The following is a 21,186-nucleotide window of genomic DNA, read 5'->3' as shown; positions in this document are numbered from 1 at the left end:
TCTATAAATTATTTGTAAAATTAGTTTATATGTTGTGTGTGTGTGTGTGTGTGCATAAAAGGTTCCACTGGATCTAGATAGTAAATGATGTACTGAGTTGAGACAGGTCTTTGCCTAAGATCAACAATCAACTGGACAAAATACTACAACTCTGTTGTTTCTGATTTTGAAAAAAGGCTAGACCGGCCGGGCGCGGTGGCTCAAGCCTGTAATCCCAGCACTTTGGGAGGCCGAGATGGGCGGATCACGAGGTCGGGAGATCGAGACCATCCTGGCTAACATGGTGAAACCCCGTCTCAAAAAAAAAAAAAAAAAAAAAAAAAAAGAAAAAAGGCTAGACCATAATTTCTATAAGGCATTAAACATGTTTATAAATAAGAAACATTTAGATAAATTTACAAGCTGTGATTTTAAGAATATGTCTATTCTAATGCATCTGTAACAACCACAACCTACTCCATCTCATAGTAGGTCTCAACCTAGTCTAAAACCCCATCTCATCTGTGTTCCCTTTTCTTTTTTTTTTTTTTTTTTGAGACGGAGTCTCGCGCTGTCGCCCAGGCTGGAGTGCAGTGGCGCGATCTCGGCTCACTGCAAGCTCCGCTTCCCGGGTTCACGCCATTCTCCTGCCTCAGCCTCCTGAGTAGCTGGGACTACAGGCGCCCACCACCGCGCCCGGCTAATTTTTTGTATTTTTAGTAGAGACGGGGTTTCACTGTGGTCTCGATCTCCTGACCTTGTGATCCGCCCGCCTCGGCCTCCCAAAGTGCTGGGATTACAGGCGTGAGCCACCGCGCCCGGCTGTGTTCCCTTTTCTTTTACCTAACCAGCTGCTGCTGTTTCCACTCTTCAATTCGCTTCTGTGCAGTTGATTCTCGATCCTCTTCACTGGAACTAGAATTGTCCTCTTCATCTAACTCACGCTGGATACTCTGCCACTTTTTTACCAAAGATGGCATTTTGGTTTTACTCTTCTTTGCCTGTAACGAAGGTTAAAGGTCAAAAGGAATATAAAACATAAAATAAGGATAAGAGTCCTCTACAATGGAGGTCAGGATCCTTTTCCCAGTTCTAAAGAATATGCACACTTTAAAAAAGAAAGTAAATACCATTCCAAGTTCTTGCCATAAATTTCTTACGAACTATAAATGAAAAGGCTTGGTTAAAAATCTATAAAGCTGGGCTGGGCGCGGTGGCTCAAGCCTGTAATCCCAGCACTTTGGGAGGCCGAGACAGGCGGACCACGAGGTCAGGAGATTGAGACCATCCTGGCTAACATGGTGAAACCCCATCTCTACTAAAAAATACAAAAAACTAGCCGGGCGAGGTGGCGGGCGCCTGTAGTCCCAGCTACTCGGGAGGCTGAGGCAGGAGAATGGCGTGAACCCGGGAGGCGGAGCTTGCAGTGAGCTGAGATCCGGCCACTGCACTCCAGCCTGGGCGACACAGCGAGACTCCATCTCAAAAAAAAAAAAACAAAAAAAAAACAAAACTATAAAGCTTTGTAAATGTGGTATTTTATAAAATCAGGTCATATAAATTTCCTTTAACCTCCCCATCCTATGTGATTCAAAATACTGCCTTTATCACATCTCAGAATTAGTGTTCCCATTTTCAAATTTTAAATAGATGCAGTGTTCTTATCAAGTGACTAAAAAAAAAAAAAAAAAAAGCTAAAAAATAAAGCTGGAAAGAGCAACAAAGCAAATTGCCATATTAGCCGGGGGCGGTTGATGGCAGGCGTCTGTAGTCCCAGCTACTTGGGAGGCTGAGGCAGGAGAATCACTTGAACGTGGGAGTCAGTTTGCAGTGAGCCAAGATTGCACCATTGCACTGCAGCCTGGGCAACACAGCGAGACTCTGTCTCAAATAAATAAATAAATATCCATAATTAAATATGAAAAAAAAGCAAAGAGATTTAAAAAAACATCTGCCAGGCACGGTGGCTCACACCTGTAATCCCAGCACTTTGGGAGGCCGAGGCGGGCGGATGACGAGGTCAGGAGATCAAGACCATCCTGGCTAACATGGTGAAACCCCGTCTCTACTAAAAATACAGAAAATTAGCCGGGCATGGTGGCAGGCGCCTGTAGTTCCTGCTACTCAGGAGGCTAAAGCAGGAGAATGGCGTGAACCCGGGAGGTGGAGCTTGCAGTGAGCCAAGATCGCGCCACTGCACTCCAGCCTCGGCGACAGAGCGAGACTCTGTCTCAAAAAAATCAATGAGGCCAGGCATGGTGGGTCACACCTGCAATCTCAGCACTTTGGGAGGCCAAGGTGAGTGGATCACTTGAGGCCAGGAGTTCAAGACCAACCTGGCCAACATGACAAAAACTCATCTCTACTAAAAATATAAAAAATACAAAAATGAGCCTGGCATGGTGGTACACATGCCTGTAGTCCCAGCTACTCAGGAGGCTGAGGCATGAGAACTGCTTGAACTGGGTAGAGGTTACAGTGAGCAGAGAGCATGCCACTGCATGCCAGCCTGGGTGACAGAGACTCTGTCTCCTTTCCCCCCGCCAAAAAAATCAATGATGCAGTTAGTTCTAAGAGAAGGTATAATGGTATAATTTTTTTCTTCTTTTCGCTTACCTTCATTGTCTAAATTGTCTATAATAAACATGCATTTTCCCCCGCTTTTGAGACTCTGTCTCTTTGTAATTGTGGTATTTTATAAAATCAGGTCATATAAATTTCCTTTAACCTCCCTACCCTATGCAATTCAAAATACTGCCTTTATCTTGTCTCCTCAGAATTACAGTGTTCCCGTTTTCAAATTTTAAATAGATGCAGCGTTCCTATCAAATGATTAAAAAAAAAAAAAAGGTAAAAAATAAAGCTGGAAAGACCAACAAAACAAATTGCCATATTAGCTGGGGGTGATGGCAGGTGTCTCCTACTCAAAAAAAAGGAAAAAAAAAAATTTATCATAGATGCATTTTTCCCTTATCTACTCCCAAGCCACCCCCTGCCAGAAGAAAGGTTCTACAAAAGCAGAGAGTTTTTTTTTTTTTTTTTTGGTCTGTTTGATTTACTGCTAAATCCTAAGCCCCTAGGGAGAGTATCTGACAAATATATTAGACATTGATAAGACCAATTTTTATCTTTTTTTTTTTAAGACAAAGTTTCACTCTTGTCGCCCAGGCTGGAATGCAGTGGTGCGATCTCAGCTCACTGCAACCTCAGTCTCCCACGTTCAAGTGACTCTCCCGCCTCAGCCTCTTTAATAGTTTATCCCTATGCTTTTTAAGAGAAGCAGTTGTATGTTTGAAGACCTGTCTGGGTGATGCTGGCTCAACAAGTAGGAGCTGACGTGACTGAGTACTGTACTCATGTGAGGCCTGGGTATGGGGGCCCAAGCTAATTCTCCTCCCAGCACTTGAGACAAACAGATTTTTTGAATAAGGTCCCCTCATTGAGAAAATAAGATGGATATTTCAATTTCTTTTCTTTTCTTTTTTTTTTTTGAGACGGAGTCTTGCTCTGTCACCCAGGCTGGAGTGCAGTGCCCTGACCCAGCTCATTGCAACCTCTGCCTCCTGGGTTCAAGCGATTCTCCTGCCTCAGCCTCCCAAGTAGCTGGGATTACAGGCATCCGCCACCAGGCCCGGCTAACTTTTGTATTTTTAGTAAACACGGGGTTTCACCATGTTGGGCAGGCTGGTCTCGAACTCCTGACTTCAAGTGATCTGCCCGCCTTGGCCTCCCAAAGTGCTGGGATTACAGGTGTGAGCTACGGTGCCAGTCTGAAATGGTTAATTTTATGTTATGTGAATATAACCTCAATAGAATTTTTAAAAATAAATTTTTAAAAAGGGCGATTTATTATACCTTGTCTTTCTTTCCTTTTTTTGTCTTTTCAGGTGGTGGCATTTTGGGAGCTGGTGGTGGTGGTGGAGGAGGAGGAGGAGGAGGTGGTGGTTCTATAATGGCAGTGGTAGGCACAGCACCTCGGGCCTGAACTGGTTGCAATGAAGGAGCAGTCACTCCAATTGGGACGGAACATTCTGCATAACTCATAATTGCAGGTGCTGCCGCTAGTCCAAGGTAATTTGACTGCAGGCTCATTCCTCTGGCCTGATGACCCATTCCTGCTGCTGGATGGCTAACTGGTATTGTCTGATGTCCAATTCCTGTTGCCTGGTTTCCAATCCCTGCTGCCTGGTGACCTAACACAGAAAACATAAAATTATACTATAAAAAGGACATCATGACAAGAACAGATGCAATGAAAAGAAAAGTGGGGATTAGATCACATAGAAAATGATTCCAGTATATTTTTTTCTAAAAAACATAGCCATATTTGCTAGTAGCAAAATATATTAATTTTGAATACCTTGGCATTAAACTACCTAAACATCAAAATCACCAATGTACATAAATATACAAAAGACAATCTGAAAGGATATGTGCTGAACGTTTTTTGTGTTTTTGAGACAGAGTTTTGCTCTGTCGCCCAGACTAGATGAAGTACAGCAGTGTGATCACAGCTCACTGCAGCCTCAACCTCCAGGGCTCAAGTGATCCTCTCACCTCAGTCTCCTGAGTAGCTGGGACTATAGGCGCGGACTATCACGCCTGGCTAATTTTTGTCTTTTTTGTAGACAGGCTTTTGCCATGTTGCCCAGGCTGGTCTCCAACTCCTGAGCTCAAGCAATCCACCATTCCCCCTGAAGTGCTGGGAATATAGGTGTGAGCCACTGTGCACCGCCAGCTAAACTGTTAAAAAGTGTGTGGTTTTTTTTTTTTGGTTGTTGTTTTTTAAGTAAGTAAAATAAATGCATACTGACAGTCTTTGCAATCAAGAGTCTTTAACATTTCTTTAGTTTTTATGGCACCTAATGCTGAAAAGAAAAGAAACAATACATTGAGGAAAAACCATGCTCTAATCACAATTACCTGTAGCTATAGCTGACTGGCTATACAGAACTGGAGAACTGCCAATGGTAGCTGACCTCTGAACCACTGCAGTACTAATTTCTGTAGCTTTCCTCTTTATTCCTTTAGTGGAAGAAGAACTAGAGATGGTGGAATCAACTGAACTCTGAAACACAAACATTTGTAATCAGTGGCTGAAGGTCATGGTTAAGCATAGCCTGCTCCCACCTCCTTTTCTGAGACAGGCTCTCATTCTGTTGCACGAGCTGCAGAGGTGAGATCGTGACTCACTGCAGCCTCCTGGGCTTAAGCAATCCTCCTGCCTCGACCTCCCAAAGTGCTAGGATTATAGGCCTGAGCCACTGTGCCCGGCCTTTAAACATATGCTTCTAAAATAAAACATGGTGTCAATCATGCTGCAGTCCTCAAAATCATTCAGAATGCCAAAGGGCATTACTTACCTGGCTAGTTACAACTGTGGTTTGTGCTGAAGGTTTCAAAGGGGTATCCTCCTCTGTTCCTGGGGCAGGGGGCTCCTCACTTCCCTCATCCTCCATCTCTACCTCCTGGATCTCACCATCTTCCACAGGAGGAGGTGGTGGAGGAGGGGGTGGAGGTGATTCTGGAGGTGGAGGTGGGGGTGGTGGCATTTCCAAGGGTAATGGAGGTTGAAGCACAGGAACATTTGACTGAAGGAGGGTCCAGAATGGAGTAAGTGGCATGAGTGATGAAGAAGAAACTTGACCAGAAAAGGATTCTTTGCAAAGAGAACCTATGAAAACAGGTTAAGAGTCAGGGAAAAAGCAAGACAAAAACTCCCTGGCTTATATTCATAGAAATGTTCAACTGGTCAATAAGACAAACATTTGTAGGAACCTAGCGCAGTGTACAAAACAGTATAGAATCTGGTGTCAAACAGCAGGGAGTGGCTCCTTCCTTGAAAAAAATTTGGCCCACAGGCATCTATTCTATACTGACGTCGCTAAAATATTCAACAACTCAGTTCAAAAATGACTTCCATGGAAAGATAAATTTATGAACTTCATAGCACCTTCCCCATCTGTGTTATAATTGTCCTTTGGGTCCATATTTATGGATGAGTAGAAGAAGAATATTACATCAACTCAATGAGAAATGCAGTCATCTGAATCTGTAGTTTGAAGTTTTTTATTTCAAACACTCAAAAGCTTCAACATACACAAATAAAAGTAATAGTCTGGAGTCTATTTCAAAAGTGAAGGAGTGAGTGAATAATGTGCACCTGCAATAATTATTCCACATACTTTATTTTTTAGTGAGCTAGACAAAGTGAGTGAAGATGACCCAGAATATTCATTCAAAATACTTAGGAAAATTCTACCCATTGTGTTTAATTTGGGTTACTGAATTTTAAAAATCCATTTGCAAGGTGCTACTGTCAACTATATCATTCCTTCACACCTTTGCATATATTACATTCATTTGTGAAATCACAGAGACACAAGTTAGGGATGGCAATTTTTACTTTTGTGATGATAAAAGAGAAATTTAGGAAGATAAATCTTCAAAGTATATAACTCAGATTTTTTAAAACTGCAGAGGTTTTGAAATTGCTGTTGCTGAAGTCTACATTACGAAATTGCAGCTGAAAAGTTGCAGGATCAGCTTTCCTCAAACTTTGTAAAAGCCATCATTGATTACTGTCTTTTCTCTGCTGGGAAAACCTTTAAAGATTAGAAAAAATAGGATATACTTACTTGTAGCCTTCCCCAGCCCTCTTTATCGTCAATAGGGAAGTTTCACAATATATGGGACTATTAGATATATATCCCAGGAATGTTGAAGGGGATTTTCTCCCTAAAATCATAGAATTTAGGAGTAGAAGAGACATGAGAAATCATCTATTTCAACCTCCTCAGTTAAAGGTAATGAAACCCAGGCAGGAACTAACTTGCCCAAGATCATATCAATGTTAGTGGCCAGATCAGAGCTAGAACTCAAGTCTGTTTCCTCATCTGATACTTCCTGCTTTACTAAGATGTCCTGGTGAAATACCAGGAATCCAAGAGCTTTAGACATCTCAGTCAAAAAAAAAATCTCACTTCACCTGGAGTAGATACTCAGAAGGAGTCACCTGTTAAATTTCATGGTCAAAGTGGTAGATTAAATAAGGCTCAATTATGAAAGACTCTAGGGCAAGAAGGCCATTTACACTGCTTTGCTCAAAATACACACTGGCACTCAACAAGGTAAAACAAACAAAGCAACCATTTGGGTCTTGCTCTGTTGCCCAGGCTGGAGTATAGGTGGTGCGATTATAGCTCTTTCTAACCTCAAATGCTTGCTTAAGCGATCTTCCTACCTCAGCCTCCTGAATTGCTAGGACTACAGGTGTGCATCACCACACCTGGCTAATTGTTAATTTTTTTTAAGAGACAGTCTCACTGTGTTGCCCAAGCTGGTCACAAATAGAGTAGTTTTACTTTTTATGGAACAGACAGACAATACATTGTGTAAAAGACTTTAACAACATCATTCCCACATCTCCTTAATTATTTTAAGACTGCTGCTTACTGCTACTTTTGGAAAAGGACATTGAAAAACATTCACCAGGAACATTAAGGCAGTTTTCTGGCTAAATGACCTCAAATGACTCATTAAACTTTTGTATTTGGCCATATTTAATATTAATTTATGCATTAACTTTTAGACAAAGTCAAGTATGGCCAAGCAGTCTACCTTATATAATAGTACACAAGGACTACATCGGAACTAAGTTAATAAATGTTGAGGATTAATGTAATTATTAAGGATTAAACTTCCTTGTATTAAACTAATCACAACATATAGTAGGTAAATATAAGTTAAGATTTTCTCTATTTTCCTTTTTTTTTTAAAAGGCTAGTCAAATGAAGCAGCGGCAATGGAGAAGAAACAAAGTCTGTAACGTTGTGATCAATTAGTTGCAAACACCACTGCACTGGGACCAGTGAGATTTTCAAATATTGGTGGATGTCTCATCTAGAAGCATAATGCAATCAACATGTTTACAATGGTGACATACCGCTATGCAGAGGAACTCAAGGAAACACAGAGTCAGTTCAAGGTTAATAATGTGGTTTATGACCTCCAACAAAGCTAATTAGAATTAACTAAACTCTGTGTAAATATGAGATTAAACTAGACTTGATAAATTTAGCCACAAACAAGGAGCATTTTTAGAATACGTGAATCCAATGCTTTTTTCCCTTTTTTTTTTTATGACAGAGTCTCACTCTGTAGCCCACGCCGGAGTGCAGTGGCGCAATCTTGGCTCACCTCCCACGTTCAAGGCAACCTCTACCTCCCAGGTTCAAGCGATTCTCCTACCTCAGCCTCCCAAGTAGCTGGGATTACAGGCCCATACCATCACACTCGACTAATTTTTTGTATTTTTAGTAAGAGAGGGGGTTTCTCCATGTTGGCCAGGCTGGTCTCAAACTCCTGACCTCAAGTGATCCGGGTGCCTTGGCCTCCCAAAGTTCTGGGATTACAGATGTGAGCCACCGCACCAGGCCTCTGCTTTTGTGTTTCATAAGCACTTCAAATTCTCATGTACAATGTGTCTCCCTCAAACTTTGTTATGAGGTCTGCACATTACCCGTCTCACATGAAAATAAATAATAAAAATACTTGAATCTCCAAACTAAGTTTATTCAAAACATAAAAGCTGTGTCATAGTAATGACAATTATCTCCTTTACCTTAGGAAGACCATCAGAAAATTCTAGTTTGAATACACACGGAAGTCGTATTACAATGATGCTTCTCCTTGCTTTTAAATTTAACCTAGTTGGTATTTTTGCTGTTTAAGAGAATATTTAAGTCTGAAGCCCAAGCAGAGATTAAAATGGTATACACGGCTTTTTTTTTTTTTTTTTTTTTGAGACGGACTCTTACTCTTGTTGCCCAGGTTGGAGCGCAATGGTGCGATATTGGCCCACCACAACCTCCACAGCCTGGGTTCAAGCAATTCTCCTGCCTCTGCCTCCCGAGTAGCTAGGATTACAGGCATGCCACCATACCCGGCTAATTTTGTATTTTTAGTAGAGACAGGGTTTCTACATGTTGGTCAGGCTGGTCTTGAACTCCCGACCTCAGGTGATCCTCCTGCCTCAGCCTCCCAAAATGCTGGGATTACAAGCATGAGCCACCATGCTCGGCCTAAGCAGCTTTTATTACATGCTAAAAGATTTAAAAGCTACAAGCTTAAAACTGAATATGTTATGAGCATACAAATTCTTCATTTTTTTTTCTTTTAAAGACAGAGTCTCACTCTGTTGCCCAGGCTGGAGTGCAGAGGTGCAATCTGAGTTCACTGTAATCTCTGCCTCCTGGGTTCAAGTGATTCTCCTGCATCAGCCTCCCGAGTAGCTGGGATTACAGGCACCTGCCACCACACCTGGCTAATTTTTGTATTTTTAGTAGAGACGGGGGTCACCATGTTGGCTGGTCTCAAACTCCTGACCTCAAGTGATCCGTGCACATTGGCCTCCCAAAGTGCTGGCATTACAGCCGTGAGCCACTGTGTCTGGCCAAAATTAATTTTTTAAAGCTCCCATTTTTCCTTTTTCTTTTGGAGACAGGATCTCACTTTGTTGTTCAAGCTACAGTGCAATGGTGTGAATATAGCTCACTACAGCTTCAACCTACCAGGCTCAAGTGATCCTTCCCACCTCAGCCTTCCAAGTAGCTAGGACCACCACCAAGCTAGGCTAATATTTTGCAAAGATGGGGTCTTGCCATGTTGCCCAGGGTGGTTTTGAATTCCTGAGCTCAAGTGATCCTCCTGCCTCAAACTCCCAAAGTGCTGGAATTACAGGCATGAGTCACTGCACCTAAGAACCTTGTTTCTCTAGGCGTTTTTTTTCTTTTTAGATAAGAGTTGTGCTCTGTCACCCAGGCTGGAATGCAATGGCGTGATCTTGGCTCACTGCAACCTTCGCCTCACAGGTTCAAGTGATTCTCGTGGATCAGCCTCCCTAGTAGCTGGGATTACAGGCGCCTGCCACCACGCCCAGTTAATTTTTGTACTTTTAGTAGAGACAGGGTTTCACCATGTTGCCCAGGCTGGTCTTGAACTCCTGACCTCAGGTGATTCACCTGCCTGAGCCTCCCAAAGTACTGGGATTACAGGCATGAGCCACTGCACCCGGCCTAGGCATCTTTATTTCTATGTATAGAAAGCCTTCCTTAATTTTCCCCCAAATAGAAATTATTGTTTAGTATTTTGAATGAAGAGCTCAGTTTAGCAATTTAAAGCAAGAAATTATACAAATTGTTCCATAGAGATTAAAAAGAAAAAGCAGCTAAACTTCACCTAAGTGACATAAGCCCAATATAACAGATACATTGGATATCTTGAACCCAACTCATCTTTAGAACCCACTCCATCTTTAAAATCATAATGTTAAATTCAAACACTGAAACAATAAATAATGATTAAAAATGACTTAGAAAAATAAATAGAACGTTGAAACTTCCTTGGCTTCTCACAGTGTAATTTTGCACTCCTTCCCCAACTTTATTTTTGAGACAGGGTCTTGCTCTCTGTCGCTCAGGCTGGAGTGCAGTGGTTCAATTATGGCTCACTACAGCCTCTAAATCCTGGGCTTGAGCAATCTTCCCACCTCAACCTCCCAAATAGCTGGCACTATAGGCGTGGGCCACTAACTATACCTGGCTAACTTTTAAAACAATTTTCTAAAGAGACAGGGCATTGCTGTGTTTTGCTTTTTCTCTTCTTTAAAAGACAGCTGGTTTTAACCACCACTGAGTTGATTAAGAGCTCTCTTTATTAGGCTTAGAACTGTTGATTATTGCTCTTAAATCTCACAGACCTTAGTGTAAGATTTGGATTTTACTTAGATCAAGTTTATCCTGCAATTCTAGGGGTTCTCAATAAAGAGAGGCTGAAGAATATAATCTGTTTTACCAGTGGCTTTTTCCTACACTACAACTAGTTCTGTTTTAATTAAATAGGAATGGCTCAAGAGCCTCCTTTTACCAGACAGCATCAACTATGTGTGTCATAAAAGGAGAAAACAGCTTAATACTAATCCCAAGTGTTCACAGAACACTCAAAATTGGTAACAGTGGCATTTTCAACTGTGGAACACAGAAGGGACATTGACAGTGGTCAGGAGTGGAGCCACCTATCCAGAACCATGATCAAGCCTCTTCAGTTCATTAACTACTAAAAAGCAAACGAAAAGAACCAATATATTATTAGACATGTCTATCACTGCTACCAAAAGAGAGGAAAAATATTCAAAAGAAAATCTCTTCATGTAAAAGAGAAGGAAAATGCCCCATAAGTTGAAAAAATGCACTTCTAAAACGTGAAGTAGAATAAAATCGGCCTTTTGCTATGTTCTAAAATTATCACTGCAGTTGTATGTGACCTGCTGACGATTCCTAGGCTATTTAAGAAGTTAACAACATCATCTGGCACACAACCAGTTTCATTTGGTACATTACTAGTGCTTTTCTACTATGATCAGGGAGCCAGCAGAGTACAAGCATCAACCTGGATAAGTATCAGACAAAATAATTCAGCTCCTAACTCTGTTATTGACAAATTTCACTTTTTCAAATTTTCAAAGATCTACTATTATTATAGACTCTTGCCTTCATATGCCATCAGTTTAACAAATAGCTACCAATTCTTAAGATTAAAAGGTAGAAGTTTCTTTACAAACCGGAAAATTTTTAAAAACTAAAAACAAAAAAGGTAAAGGTTAATTGAAGTCTTAAGTATGCTTCATTATTCACTTATATTTGTCATTCCAGGAAGAGATTGAAAGGGGGAAAAATTGCTTCTTTAATAATGTGGCAGTCAAGTTGAGGCTCTTCTGAAGAGCTATCAGATCCTTAAAGGAACTGAGGAGCATGAAAGCCTATCCTTTAAAAAACTAAATTCTTCTAAGAGTACCTTAAAAATGGAATGATCCATCCTATTGTCAATTGTTTTAGACCAGAGAAGATTGCTTGTGATTTTTAATGATCAACTATTTTGCTTCTCTGAAACAAGCACTAATGGCATTTCTTTATATCATTTTGATTTGTACCAACCATCCTTTTTGTAAGATTAATGGAGGTGAGAAATGAGGCTGCAATATGAACAGACTAAGTGTTGTATAGAAATGTAGAACAAATCTCAGCATGCCACATATATTGATAGTTTATCTAGTTCTTTAGCACTAATTAGCATTCCTATTTTTGGAGACCCACAGTTTAGTCAGGGGCATGATAGAATGGTTATAAAACAATCTTTTAAAATCAAAATCTATTGGCTTATCTTTTCATTTTGGGGTATAGTTTTATACATGATAACAATAGTATGTTGATTTCCAACCATAATAACTCATGCATTCCTTGTTTTAGTTCACATCACTATTCTCAATCAGAAGCTTACATTATTATGACATAAAATCTGTTCTTTTAATGATGTAAATTAGTAAGATTTTTCTTCTAAAGTCATTTCTGCGCAATTAGTACAAGGTAAATTGTCCCACCTGTGGAAGTTTCAGAGGATTCTGTAGAATTTGAATCAGTGCCAGTTTTGTCTTTCAAGGTCTGTTTGGCAAGAGTCTCATCTCTACTTTCTTGTGCTTGGCTTTCTTCTTCTTCCTCTTCACCATCTGGAAACTCCCACTGAGACTCGCCCGACTGTTCGTTTACATAGAAATACCGTCTATGATCCCTAAATTACAAGAAAGAAAACACATGTTTTAAAACCCATTCTCCTACAAAGACACTTCCATTTGGTCCTGTCCCAGGACAGCAGTCTGCTCTCACAGGGACGAACCTCTTAATGGACTGCTATTCACAAAGGCAACAAAGAGCTTTGACAACTGAGAATGGAGAACCAAGGATAATTCAAAGCTATTTGCACTGCCAGCAACTCTGTGAATACAGCCCTGAACCCTCTCACTCCAACAGATGAGACTTAGAAAACATTTTTCTCTTTTTTTGTTATTTGCCAATGCATAACAGGGTTTCAAGTTTCATTAATGAAGGGACTCAATCGCCTAGAACACTAATTTCCCTTCCAAAGAAGAGAACAACGAAGTTTGTGAAAGGTGACTCTTCCCCTCTTGGACCGTGGAATTCACATTTCATATTCTTGATATCAAACACAGTGAAAGCTAAAGAGAGGGAGAGGATCTGGGAGCTGAAAAATAAAAGAGCAAAGATTTCAAATAACGAAAAAAAAATCAAGAAAAGCCAAATATATAAAGAAATGTTTTCATCTGACCTGCTGGCAGAGGATAGTAATCTTGTTCTTCATTCACATCTTCAGCCACGAAGTTTTCCTTAACTTCACCGAGGTTAATCAGGAGTAGTTGCTTCCAGAGGTCCTGTAAAGCGCACAGAGCTCTCGCATGCGCTTAACCCCCAAGCCCGCCCTACTCCGTGCAACACTCTGGAGAGTAAAAACCAGCTTTGTCCATATCTTGGGAAAAAATCCGTTACATGGTACACTTTAAACACTGCTTTTGTTTCTCCAATGTGTGGCTGGCCAAACTTTGTGCTTGCGGTGCTTTGCCTGCCCAGCACCGCTAACTGCAGCTGCTCTCAGTCTCCAGACAGGCTGTCATGTCGTCAGATGGTGGTGATCACAAATCATGTCTGAGATGTCAAAGGTGAAAGGTGAAAAGGGGAGAAGAGTGCGTACCTGTCCCAGTGGCAGGACCAGCCTTTAGGAGTGGCGTTTATTTCATACTGTTTTAGTTGTTCTGCTGCATCCTGAAGTTTTCGTTTAAGGTAGTTTCCATTAAGAGCCCCTTCCCGCCAGTCTGCAATTCGAGTCTAGAATAAACAGACAAATAAGTTAAAGACTTAATATTGTATGTCAGGAGACACAGGCAAAGGGGATATAAGCCTTCTGCTCCAAGACTATATCCCTATGCTCTGGCAGGAGAGTAGACCGGAGAGGAAAATAAACCCCATCTTCATCTCATAAAATAATCTTAAGGCCAGGCGCAGTGGCTCATGCCTGTAATCCCAGCACTTTGGGAGGCCAAAGCAGGTGGATCACCTGAGGTCAGGAGTTCAAGACCAGCCTGGGCAACATGGTGAGACCCTGTCTCTACTAAAAATACCAAAATTAACTGGGTGTGGTGGCAGGCGCCTGTAATCCCAGCTACACAGGAGGCTGAGGCAGGAGAATCACTGGAACCTGGGAGGCGGAGGTTGTGATGAGCCAAGATTCAAGATTGTGCCATTGCACTCCAGTCTGGGTGACAAGAGCGAAACTCCATCTCAAAAAAAAAAAAAAATCTTAAGTACACGACAGAGTTCTGAAAAAATGAAATTGGGCTCTAGGATATTTTTTACACCACCAACTCTCCAGTATGTGTGAAAATGAGTAGTAGTTTTGTCTTCCCCTTTGGATTTATTAAGATTGGTTTCCCCAGTAGTTTTACTTTTTTTGGGAAGATAGTTCAATTATTCCAGTACTGTTAGTAATCAGTTAAGGGTTCAGTTTTGTTTCTTTTTTTTCTTTTGAGATGGACTCAGATTCTGGCTCTGTCACCCAGGCTAGAGTACAGTGGAGCGATCTCTGCTCGTAACCTCCACCTCCTGGGTTCAAGCCCTTCTCCTGCCTCAGCCTCCCGAGTAGCTGGGATTACAGGCATGTGCCACCAAGCCCGGCTGATTTTGTATTTTTAGTAGAGGTGGAGTTTCACCATGTTGGTCAGGTTGATCTCGAACTCCTGCCCTAGGTGATCCACCTGCCTCGGCCTCCCAAAGTGCTGGGATTACAGGTATGAGCCACCGTGCCTGGCCAAGGGAAGGGTTCAGTTCTTAAGGAAATTAGTCAGCTTCCTACAGCAGCTCCTTACCTAATCCTGCCCTGCCATTTTGTAAAGTATGTAAGTTACAAACAGGATTCAACTTTTCTTTTTAAACAGACTGATAATGCTTTAACACTTACAAAGTACCTTCAACATTACGTGGCCTCATCTGACCATCAGAATTTAATTTTAATTTGTGAGAAAAAAATCTATTTACTGTGCTTTGGTTAATACAGTTTTATTTCTTGGATTGTTGGCTCAAATATGCTTCAAGGCTAAAAATTTAAATTTAGGCTTAAAATGTAAGCAAGACAGAGTTGTAACACACACAGCATTTCATTCACTTACTGTTTACGCCAAAAAAAACTTACCTCAGTCTGTAAGAGCAGCACATGAAAGTTGGAGATGGATTGTCTATTTATGCCTAGAAATTCAAATTTGCTTGTCAGGGTATTTGCCAGTTCTCCAATCTGAAACTACAATGCAGAAAAGAAGAAAAGTAAAACTAGAATCTGTAACATTTTCTGTATTATGTACAATCCTTCATTTATTCTTATAGACATCAGAAATATAGGTCTGCCTATAAACAGCCTTCCCTCAACAGCTGTATTTAGTTATCCAGAATATAAAATTCTAATTTATAGTAACATCATACACATAACAAAGTGACAAATAATGACAGGAATCAAATACCATATCTACATAATCAATGCATTTTAAAAATTATTCAAAACAATTATTTTGTTTTAGACAAAGGTCTTGCTATTGCCCAGGGTGCTCCTGAACTCCTGGTCTCAAGTCAGCCTCCTGCCTCAGTCTCCAAAAGTGCTGAGATTACAGATGTGAGCCACTGTGCCCAGCCCATCATAATGCATTCTAATACAACATGGAATTCAATAGTTGCAAATGGAAAACTCAAAGAGTAGAATTAGAATGGTGGTTGCCAGGTGCTGGAGACAGGCGGATATGGGGAGATGTTGGTCAAAGAATATAAACTTTCAGTTATAAAATACATTTTGGGGCCGGGTGTGGTGGCTCACACTTGTAATCCCAGCACTTTGGGAGGCTGAGGCAGGCAGATCACAAGGTCAAGAGAGACCATTCTCGCCAACATGGTAAAACCCCATCTCTACTAAAAATACAAAAATGAGGTGGCCATGGTGGTGCACACCTGTAGTCCCAGCTACTTGGAAGGCTGAGGCAGGAGAATCACTTGAACCCAGGAGGTGGAGGTTGCAGTGAGCCAAGACTGTGCCACTGCAATCCAGCCTGGCGACAGAGCGAGACTCTGCCTCAAAAAAAAAAAAAATAAATAAATAAATAAAATAAAATAAAATAAATTTGGAAATCTAAAGCACAGCACGGTGACTACAGTTAACGATACCTGAAATTTGTTAAGAGTATAGATCTTATGTGTTATCCCCACATACACACACAAGACAACTCTCCAAGGTAAGGTGATATGTAAGTTAATTTACCTTGTTTGTGATAATCATATCGTAATATACATATATAACAAATTATGACATAGTACATGCAAGATATATGTATAGTCAATTATAGCTCAACAAAGCTGGAAAAAATAGATCCTGAATGATATAAATACCAATATTGTCAAATTGCCATTTATCCATTAATTGCTTATATTAGCCACCTGCTGAAGCCCGAAACAAAATTAATTATCCCAGTCCCTTCTACTTGGTTGTTCCCTAACTAGTAATTGGATACTCTTTCAAGTCAAAATAACATGTTAAGTGGTTTTTCCAACAGACCACCCTTAAATAGCCAATACTTATTTGGTTCAACTCTCTCATGAGATTAGGTTAGAAATGCAATTCAAACTAAATTTGCCTTTGTGCAAAGACCAGTATTGCACACCGGAATTAAATCTGTGACTTTTCTCCCAAACTAGAGAAGCCTATAAGCTACTGCTTCTCAAACAGAGGCTTAATTTGAAGAAAGCAATTAAGCAGTTAGGATGTTAGATAATTTCTCAGTATCAAGTTAGCCTTGTAACTAATTATTTCAGGCTTAAATATGATCTTTTCATCTAACCAAGTAAACAATTTAGGTTTGGAAACATTACTATTACTTTTACTACTTAACAGAAAGCAGTTTAATAATAACTGGCATTAAAAAAAAAAAATTGGGCCGGGTGCAGTGGTTCACACCTGTAATCCCAGCACTTTGGGAGGCCAAAGCGGGTGGATCACAAGGTCAAGATTTTGAGACCAGCCTGGCCAACATGGTGAAATGCCGTCTCTACTAAAAATACAAAAACTTGCCAGGTGTGGTGGTGTAATCTCAGCTACTTAGGAGGCTGAGGCAGAAGAACTGCTTGAACCTGGGAGGCAGAGGATGCAGTGAGCCAAGATCAGGCCACTGCACTCCAGCCTGGGTGGCAGAGCAAGACTCCGCCTTAGGGGGGGGAAAAAAAAAAGGAAAAAAAAAAAAAATTGGCGGGTCGGGCGCAGTGGCTCACGCCTGTAATCACAGCACTTTGGCAGGCCAACGTTGGCGGATCACGGAGCCAGGAGTTCGAGACCAGCCTGGCCAACATGGTGAAACCCCGTCTCTATGAAAAATACAAAAATTAGCTGGGAGTGGTGGTGCACGCCTGTAATCTCAGCTACTGGGGAGGCTGAGGCAGGAGAATAGCTTGAACCCAGGAGGCAGAAGTTGCAGTGAGCCGAGATCGTGCCACTGCACTCCAGCCTGGGTGACAGAGCTAGACTTCATCTCAAAATAATGATAATAATAATAATAATGATAAAAATTTGTCAAGTTGCATCAAGTAATATACATACTTTCAAATCCTGTTCTTCTTCTACTTTTGGTGTTGTTTGTACTTTTATTTTCTCTGGAGATTCTTCTACTTCCACCTCTTTATCTGAATTCTCATCTGTTTTTTCTGAATTTTCAGCACCAATTGCTGTAAAAGAAAACATGTAAAATTAAACCAAAGTACCAATACTTATAGAGCACTATATACATCTTTCCCCATAGCAGATATCTGCAAATGATTATTAAGTTCTTTCTCTCTTGCCTGTTTTACTTACTTGTTAAAACTCTTCAAACTTGTCAGCCTACTGTCTTTATAACCCAAAAACAATTCAGGGCCGGGCGCAGTGGCTCACGCCTGTAATCCCACCACTTTGGCATTTGGAGGTGGGCAGATTACAAGGTCAGGAGATCGAGACCATCCTGGCTAACACAGTTGAACCCTGTCTCTACTAAAAATACAAAAAATTAGCCGGACGTGGTGGCACGTGCCTGTAGAATTGCTTGAACCTGAGAGGCGGAGGTTGCAGTGAGCCGAGATTGTGCCACTGCACTGCAGCCTGGGAGACAGAATAAGACTCCATCTCAAAAAATAAATAAATAAAATAAAAATCCTTTATAATCAACTTTCTTAAAATACATCTATAAGTAAAATTTACTTTAGTCTATCAAATTACCCTGAAGTTTCTGCCTTCCCCTTCTCCTTAACACCTTTTCTAATTTCTCTTCCAGAATACCACTGCTTCAATTACTTACAATAGCTAGACAGCAAACCTGGGATATGTAAGAATTCTTTAACAAGTTGCAGGGTAAGGTGCTCAAAAGAGCAACATTATTAGCATTATAATTTCTTTTGGAGACAGACAGGGTCTCATTCTGTCGCCCAGGCTGGAGTGCAGTGGCATGATCTCAGCTCACTGCAGACTTGACCTCCTAGGCTCAACGGATCCTCCCACCTCAGCCTCCCAAGCAGCTGAGACTACAGGCAGGTGCCACCATGTCCAGCCAGTTTTTGTATTTTTAGTAGAGACGGGGTTTCACCATGTTGCCCAGGCTGGTCCCGAACTCTTGGTCTTATGCAATCTGCCTGCCTCAGCCTCCCAATGTGCTGGGATTATAGGCGTGAACCACTGCATCCAGGCTGCATCATTATTATTAGTATTTTTTTGAGATGGAGTTTTGCTCTTGTTGCCCAGGCTGGAGTACAGTGGCATGATCTCAGCTCACTGCAACCTCTACCTCCCAGGTTCAAGTGATTCTCCAGACTCAGTCTCCGAAGTAACTGGGATTACAAGCATGCACCACCAAGCCTGGCTAATTTTGTATTTTTAGTAGAGAGAGGGTTTCACCATGTTAATCAGGCTAGTCTTGAACTCCTGACCGGTGACTGGCCCAGCTAGGTCTCTCAAAGTAGTGGCATTAGAGGCATTAGCCACCACGCCCGGCCTGCATCATTTTCAAACCATCTGGTAATTTCCTTCCTAAACTGGTGAAGATCTACAGACATCTATATGGAACCCACCTATTTAGTTGGTGCTGATGTCTACTGGTAATGGGAATCTCCAAAAGAGAAGAGGTCTACCAACTTAAACAGAGCACACAATATGAACTCTTTTATCTTTGCTTCGTAACACCTGCATACCCAAACTAATTCACACAGTCTAAATGACTGCCAGTAATCCCAACACTTTGGGAGGCTGAGGCGGGCGGATCACAAGGTCAGGAGATCAAGACCATCCTGGTTAACACGGTGAAACCCCATCTCTACCAAAAACACAAAAAATTAGCTGGGCATGGTGGTGGGTGCCTGTAGCCCAAGCGACTTGGGAGGCTGAAGCAGGAGAATGGCATGAGCCCAGGAGGCGGAGGTTGCAGTGAGCCGAGATCGTGTCACTGTACTCCATCCTGGTGACAGAGCAAGACTCTGTCTCAAAAAATAAAAATAAATAAATAAATAAATGAAATAAATGACTGCCAGTTTAAAAAGCCAAAAATGACCAGGCACGGTGCCTCACGCCTGTAATCCCAGCACTTTGGGAGACTAAGGCAGGTGGATCACCTGAGGTCAGTTCAAGACCAGCTTGGCCAACGTGGTGAAACCCTGTCTCTACTAAAAAATACAACAAATTAGCTGGGTGTGGTGCTGGGCACCTGTAATACCCCAGCTACTCAGGAGGCCAAGGCAGGAGAATCACTTGAACCTGGGAGGTGGAGGTTGCAGTGAGCCGAGATTATACCACTGCAGTCCAGCCTGGGCAATAAGAGCAAAACTCCATCTAGAAAATAATAATAAAAAAAGCCTAAAAAATAAAATAATAAAAAATAAAATAATAAAAAAAGCCTAAAAAAATAATAAAAAAAGCCTGGGCAATAAGAGCAAAACTCCATCTAGAAAATAATAATAAAAAAAGCCCAAAATACCTCAAATGTGAGAGCTGTGACTTTGGTTAATCCTTCATCTTCAGGATTAGAAGTAAAAATGTGACTTTAAATGGCTTTTAATATTCTAAACTTTTTTTTTTTTTTTTTTTTTTTGGAGATGGAATCTTTGCTGCCCAGGCTGGAGAACAGTGGCGCTATCTCGGCTCACTGCAACCTCAACATCCTGGGTTCAAGCAGTTCTCCTGCCTCAGCCTTCCAAGTAGCTGGGGCTTCAGGTGTTTGCCACCATGCCCAGTTGTTTTGTTTTTGTTTTTGTTTTTTTTTTTTTTAGTAGAGACAGGGTTTTGCCATGTTGGCCGGGCTGGCCTCAAACTCCTGGCCTTAAGTGATCTGTCCACCTCAGCCTCCCAAGCTGCTGGGATTACAGGTGTGAGGCACAGTACCTGGCTTTGTTTTTTTGAGGCATGGTCTTACTCTGTCGCCCAGGTGGGAGTATACTGGTGTGATCACAGTTCATTGCAGTCTTGACCTCCTCCAGTCTCATTTTTTGTTCTTCAGCAGAGACAAAGCCTTGCTATGTTGGCCAGTTTGGTCTCGAACTCCTGGACTCAAGTAATCCTCCTGCCTCAGCCTCCCAAAATGCTGGGATTAAAGATATGAGCCATTGCATCCAGCCTAAAACTTTTTATTAAGTCCTTAACCTTATAATAGCCTAGCTCTCCTTTTACCTGATCATTAATATTAATATTCCCTCTTTATTATCAAATTGTCTGAAACAAAATCTTCCCACTAATTCTATTAATTTTTTTTTTTTTTAAGATGGAGTCTCGCTCTGTTGCCCAGGCTGGAGTGCAGTGGCGCAATCTCCGTTCACTGCAAGCTCCGCCTCCCGGGTTCACGCCATTCTCCTGCCTCAGCCTCCCGAGTAGCTGGGACTACAGGCGCCCGCCACCACGCCCGGCTAGTTTTTTGTATTTTTTAGTAGAGAAAGAGGTGGAGTTCTGGCGGTAATGCAAGTGATGGTGAGTGGCTGTAAATACAGATGAAGCTTTGCTCACCTACCCATTGCTCGCCTCCTGCGGTGCGGCCTGGTTCCCAGCATAAATGTAACCAGTATCAGTTTAAGAAATTAAAATAATATTATTCTAGTTTTGACTGTCCTTTTAGATTTCTTCAATGAATGTTACAAAATACAAATAGTATATTACTTTTTTTTTTTTTGAGACAGAGTCTCACTCTGTCGCCCAGGCTGGAGTGCAGTGGCCGGATCTCAGCTCACTGCAAGCTCCGCCTCCCGGGTTCACGCCATTCTCCTGCCTCAG

General features: G+C 41.5%; 1 protein-coding gene and 1 pseudogene across 2 annotated transcripts in view; one reads left to right on the top strand and one right to left on the bottom strand.

The window, feature by feature from the left end:
- The window catches only part of FNBP4 (formin binding protein 4), a 53,945-nt gene that overhangs the window by 3,056 nt on the left and 29,703 nt on the right, over window positions 1-21,186 (bottom strand). For both annotated transcript variants that reach the window (XM_031653428.1, XM_031653429.1), the window contains exons 9-16: window positions 17,509-17,633; window positions 15,073-15,177; window positions 13,579-13,712; window positions 12,416-12,603; window positions 5,343-5,653; window positions 4,903-5,047; window positions 3,835-4,172; window positions 823-980 (exon numbers count right to left, since the gene is read on the bottom strand). In XM_031653428.1, coding sequence (XP_031509288.1) covers window positions 823-980; window positions 3,835-4,172; window positions 4,903-5,047; window positions 5,343-5,653; window positions 12,416-12,603; window positions 13,579-13,712; window positions 15,073-15,177; window positions 17,509-17,633 — 1,504 coding nt within the window. The remainder of the gene's footprint in view (window positions 1-822; window positions 981-3,834; window positions 4,173-4,902; window positions 5,048-5,342; window positions 5,654-12,415; window positions 12,604-13,578; window positions 13,713-15,072; window positions 15,178-17,508; window positions 17,634-21,186) is intronic.
- LOC116269938 lies at window positions 8,419-8,510 on the top strand (annotated as a pseudogene).

This window comes from Papio anubis, chromosome 12, assembly GCF_008728515.1.
Source record: "Papio anubis isolate 15944 chromosome 12, Panubis1.0, whole genome shotgun sequence".
Taxonomy (NCBI): Eukaryota; Metazoa; Chordata; class Mammalia; order Primates; family Cercopithecidae; genus Papio; species Papio anubis.
The sequence above is the reverse complement of the archived record's forward strand: the minus strand, read 5'-3'. Positions and strand labels throughout refer to the sequence as shown.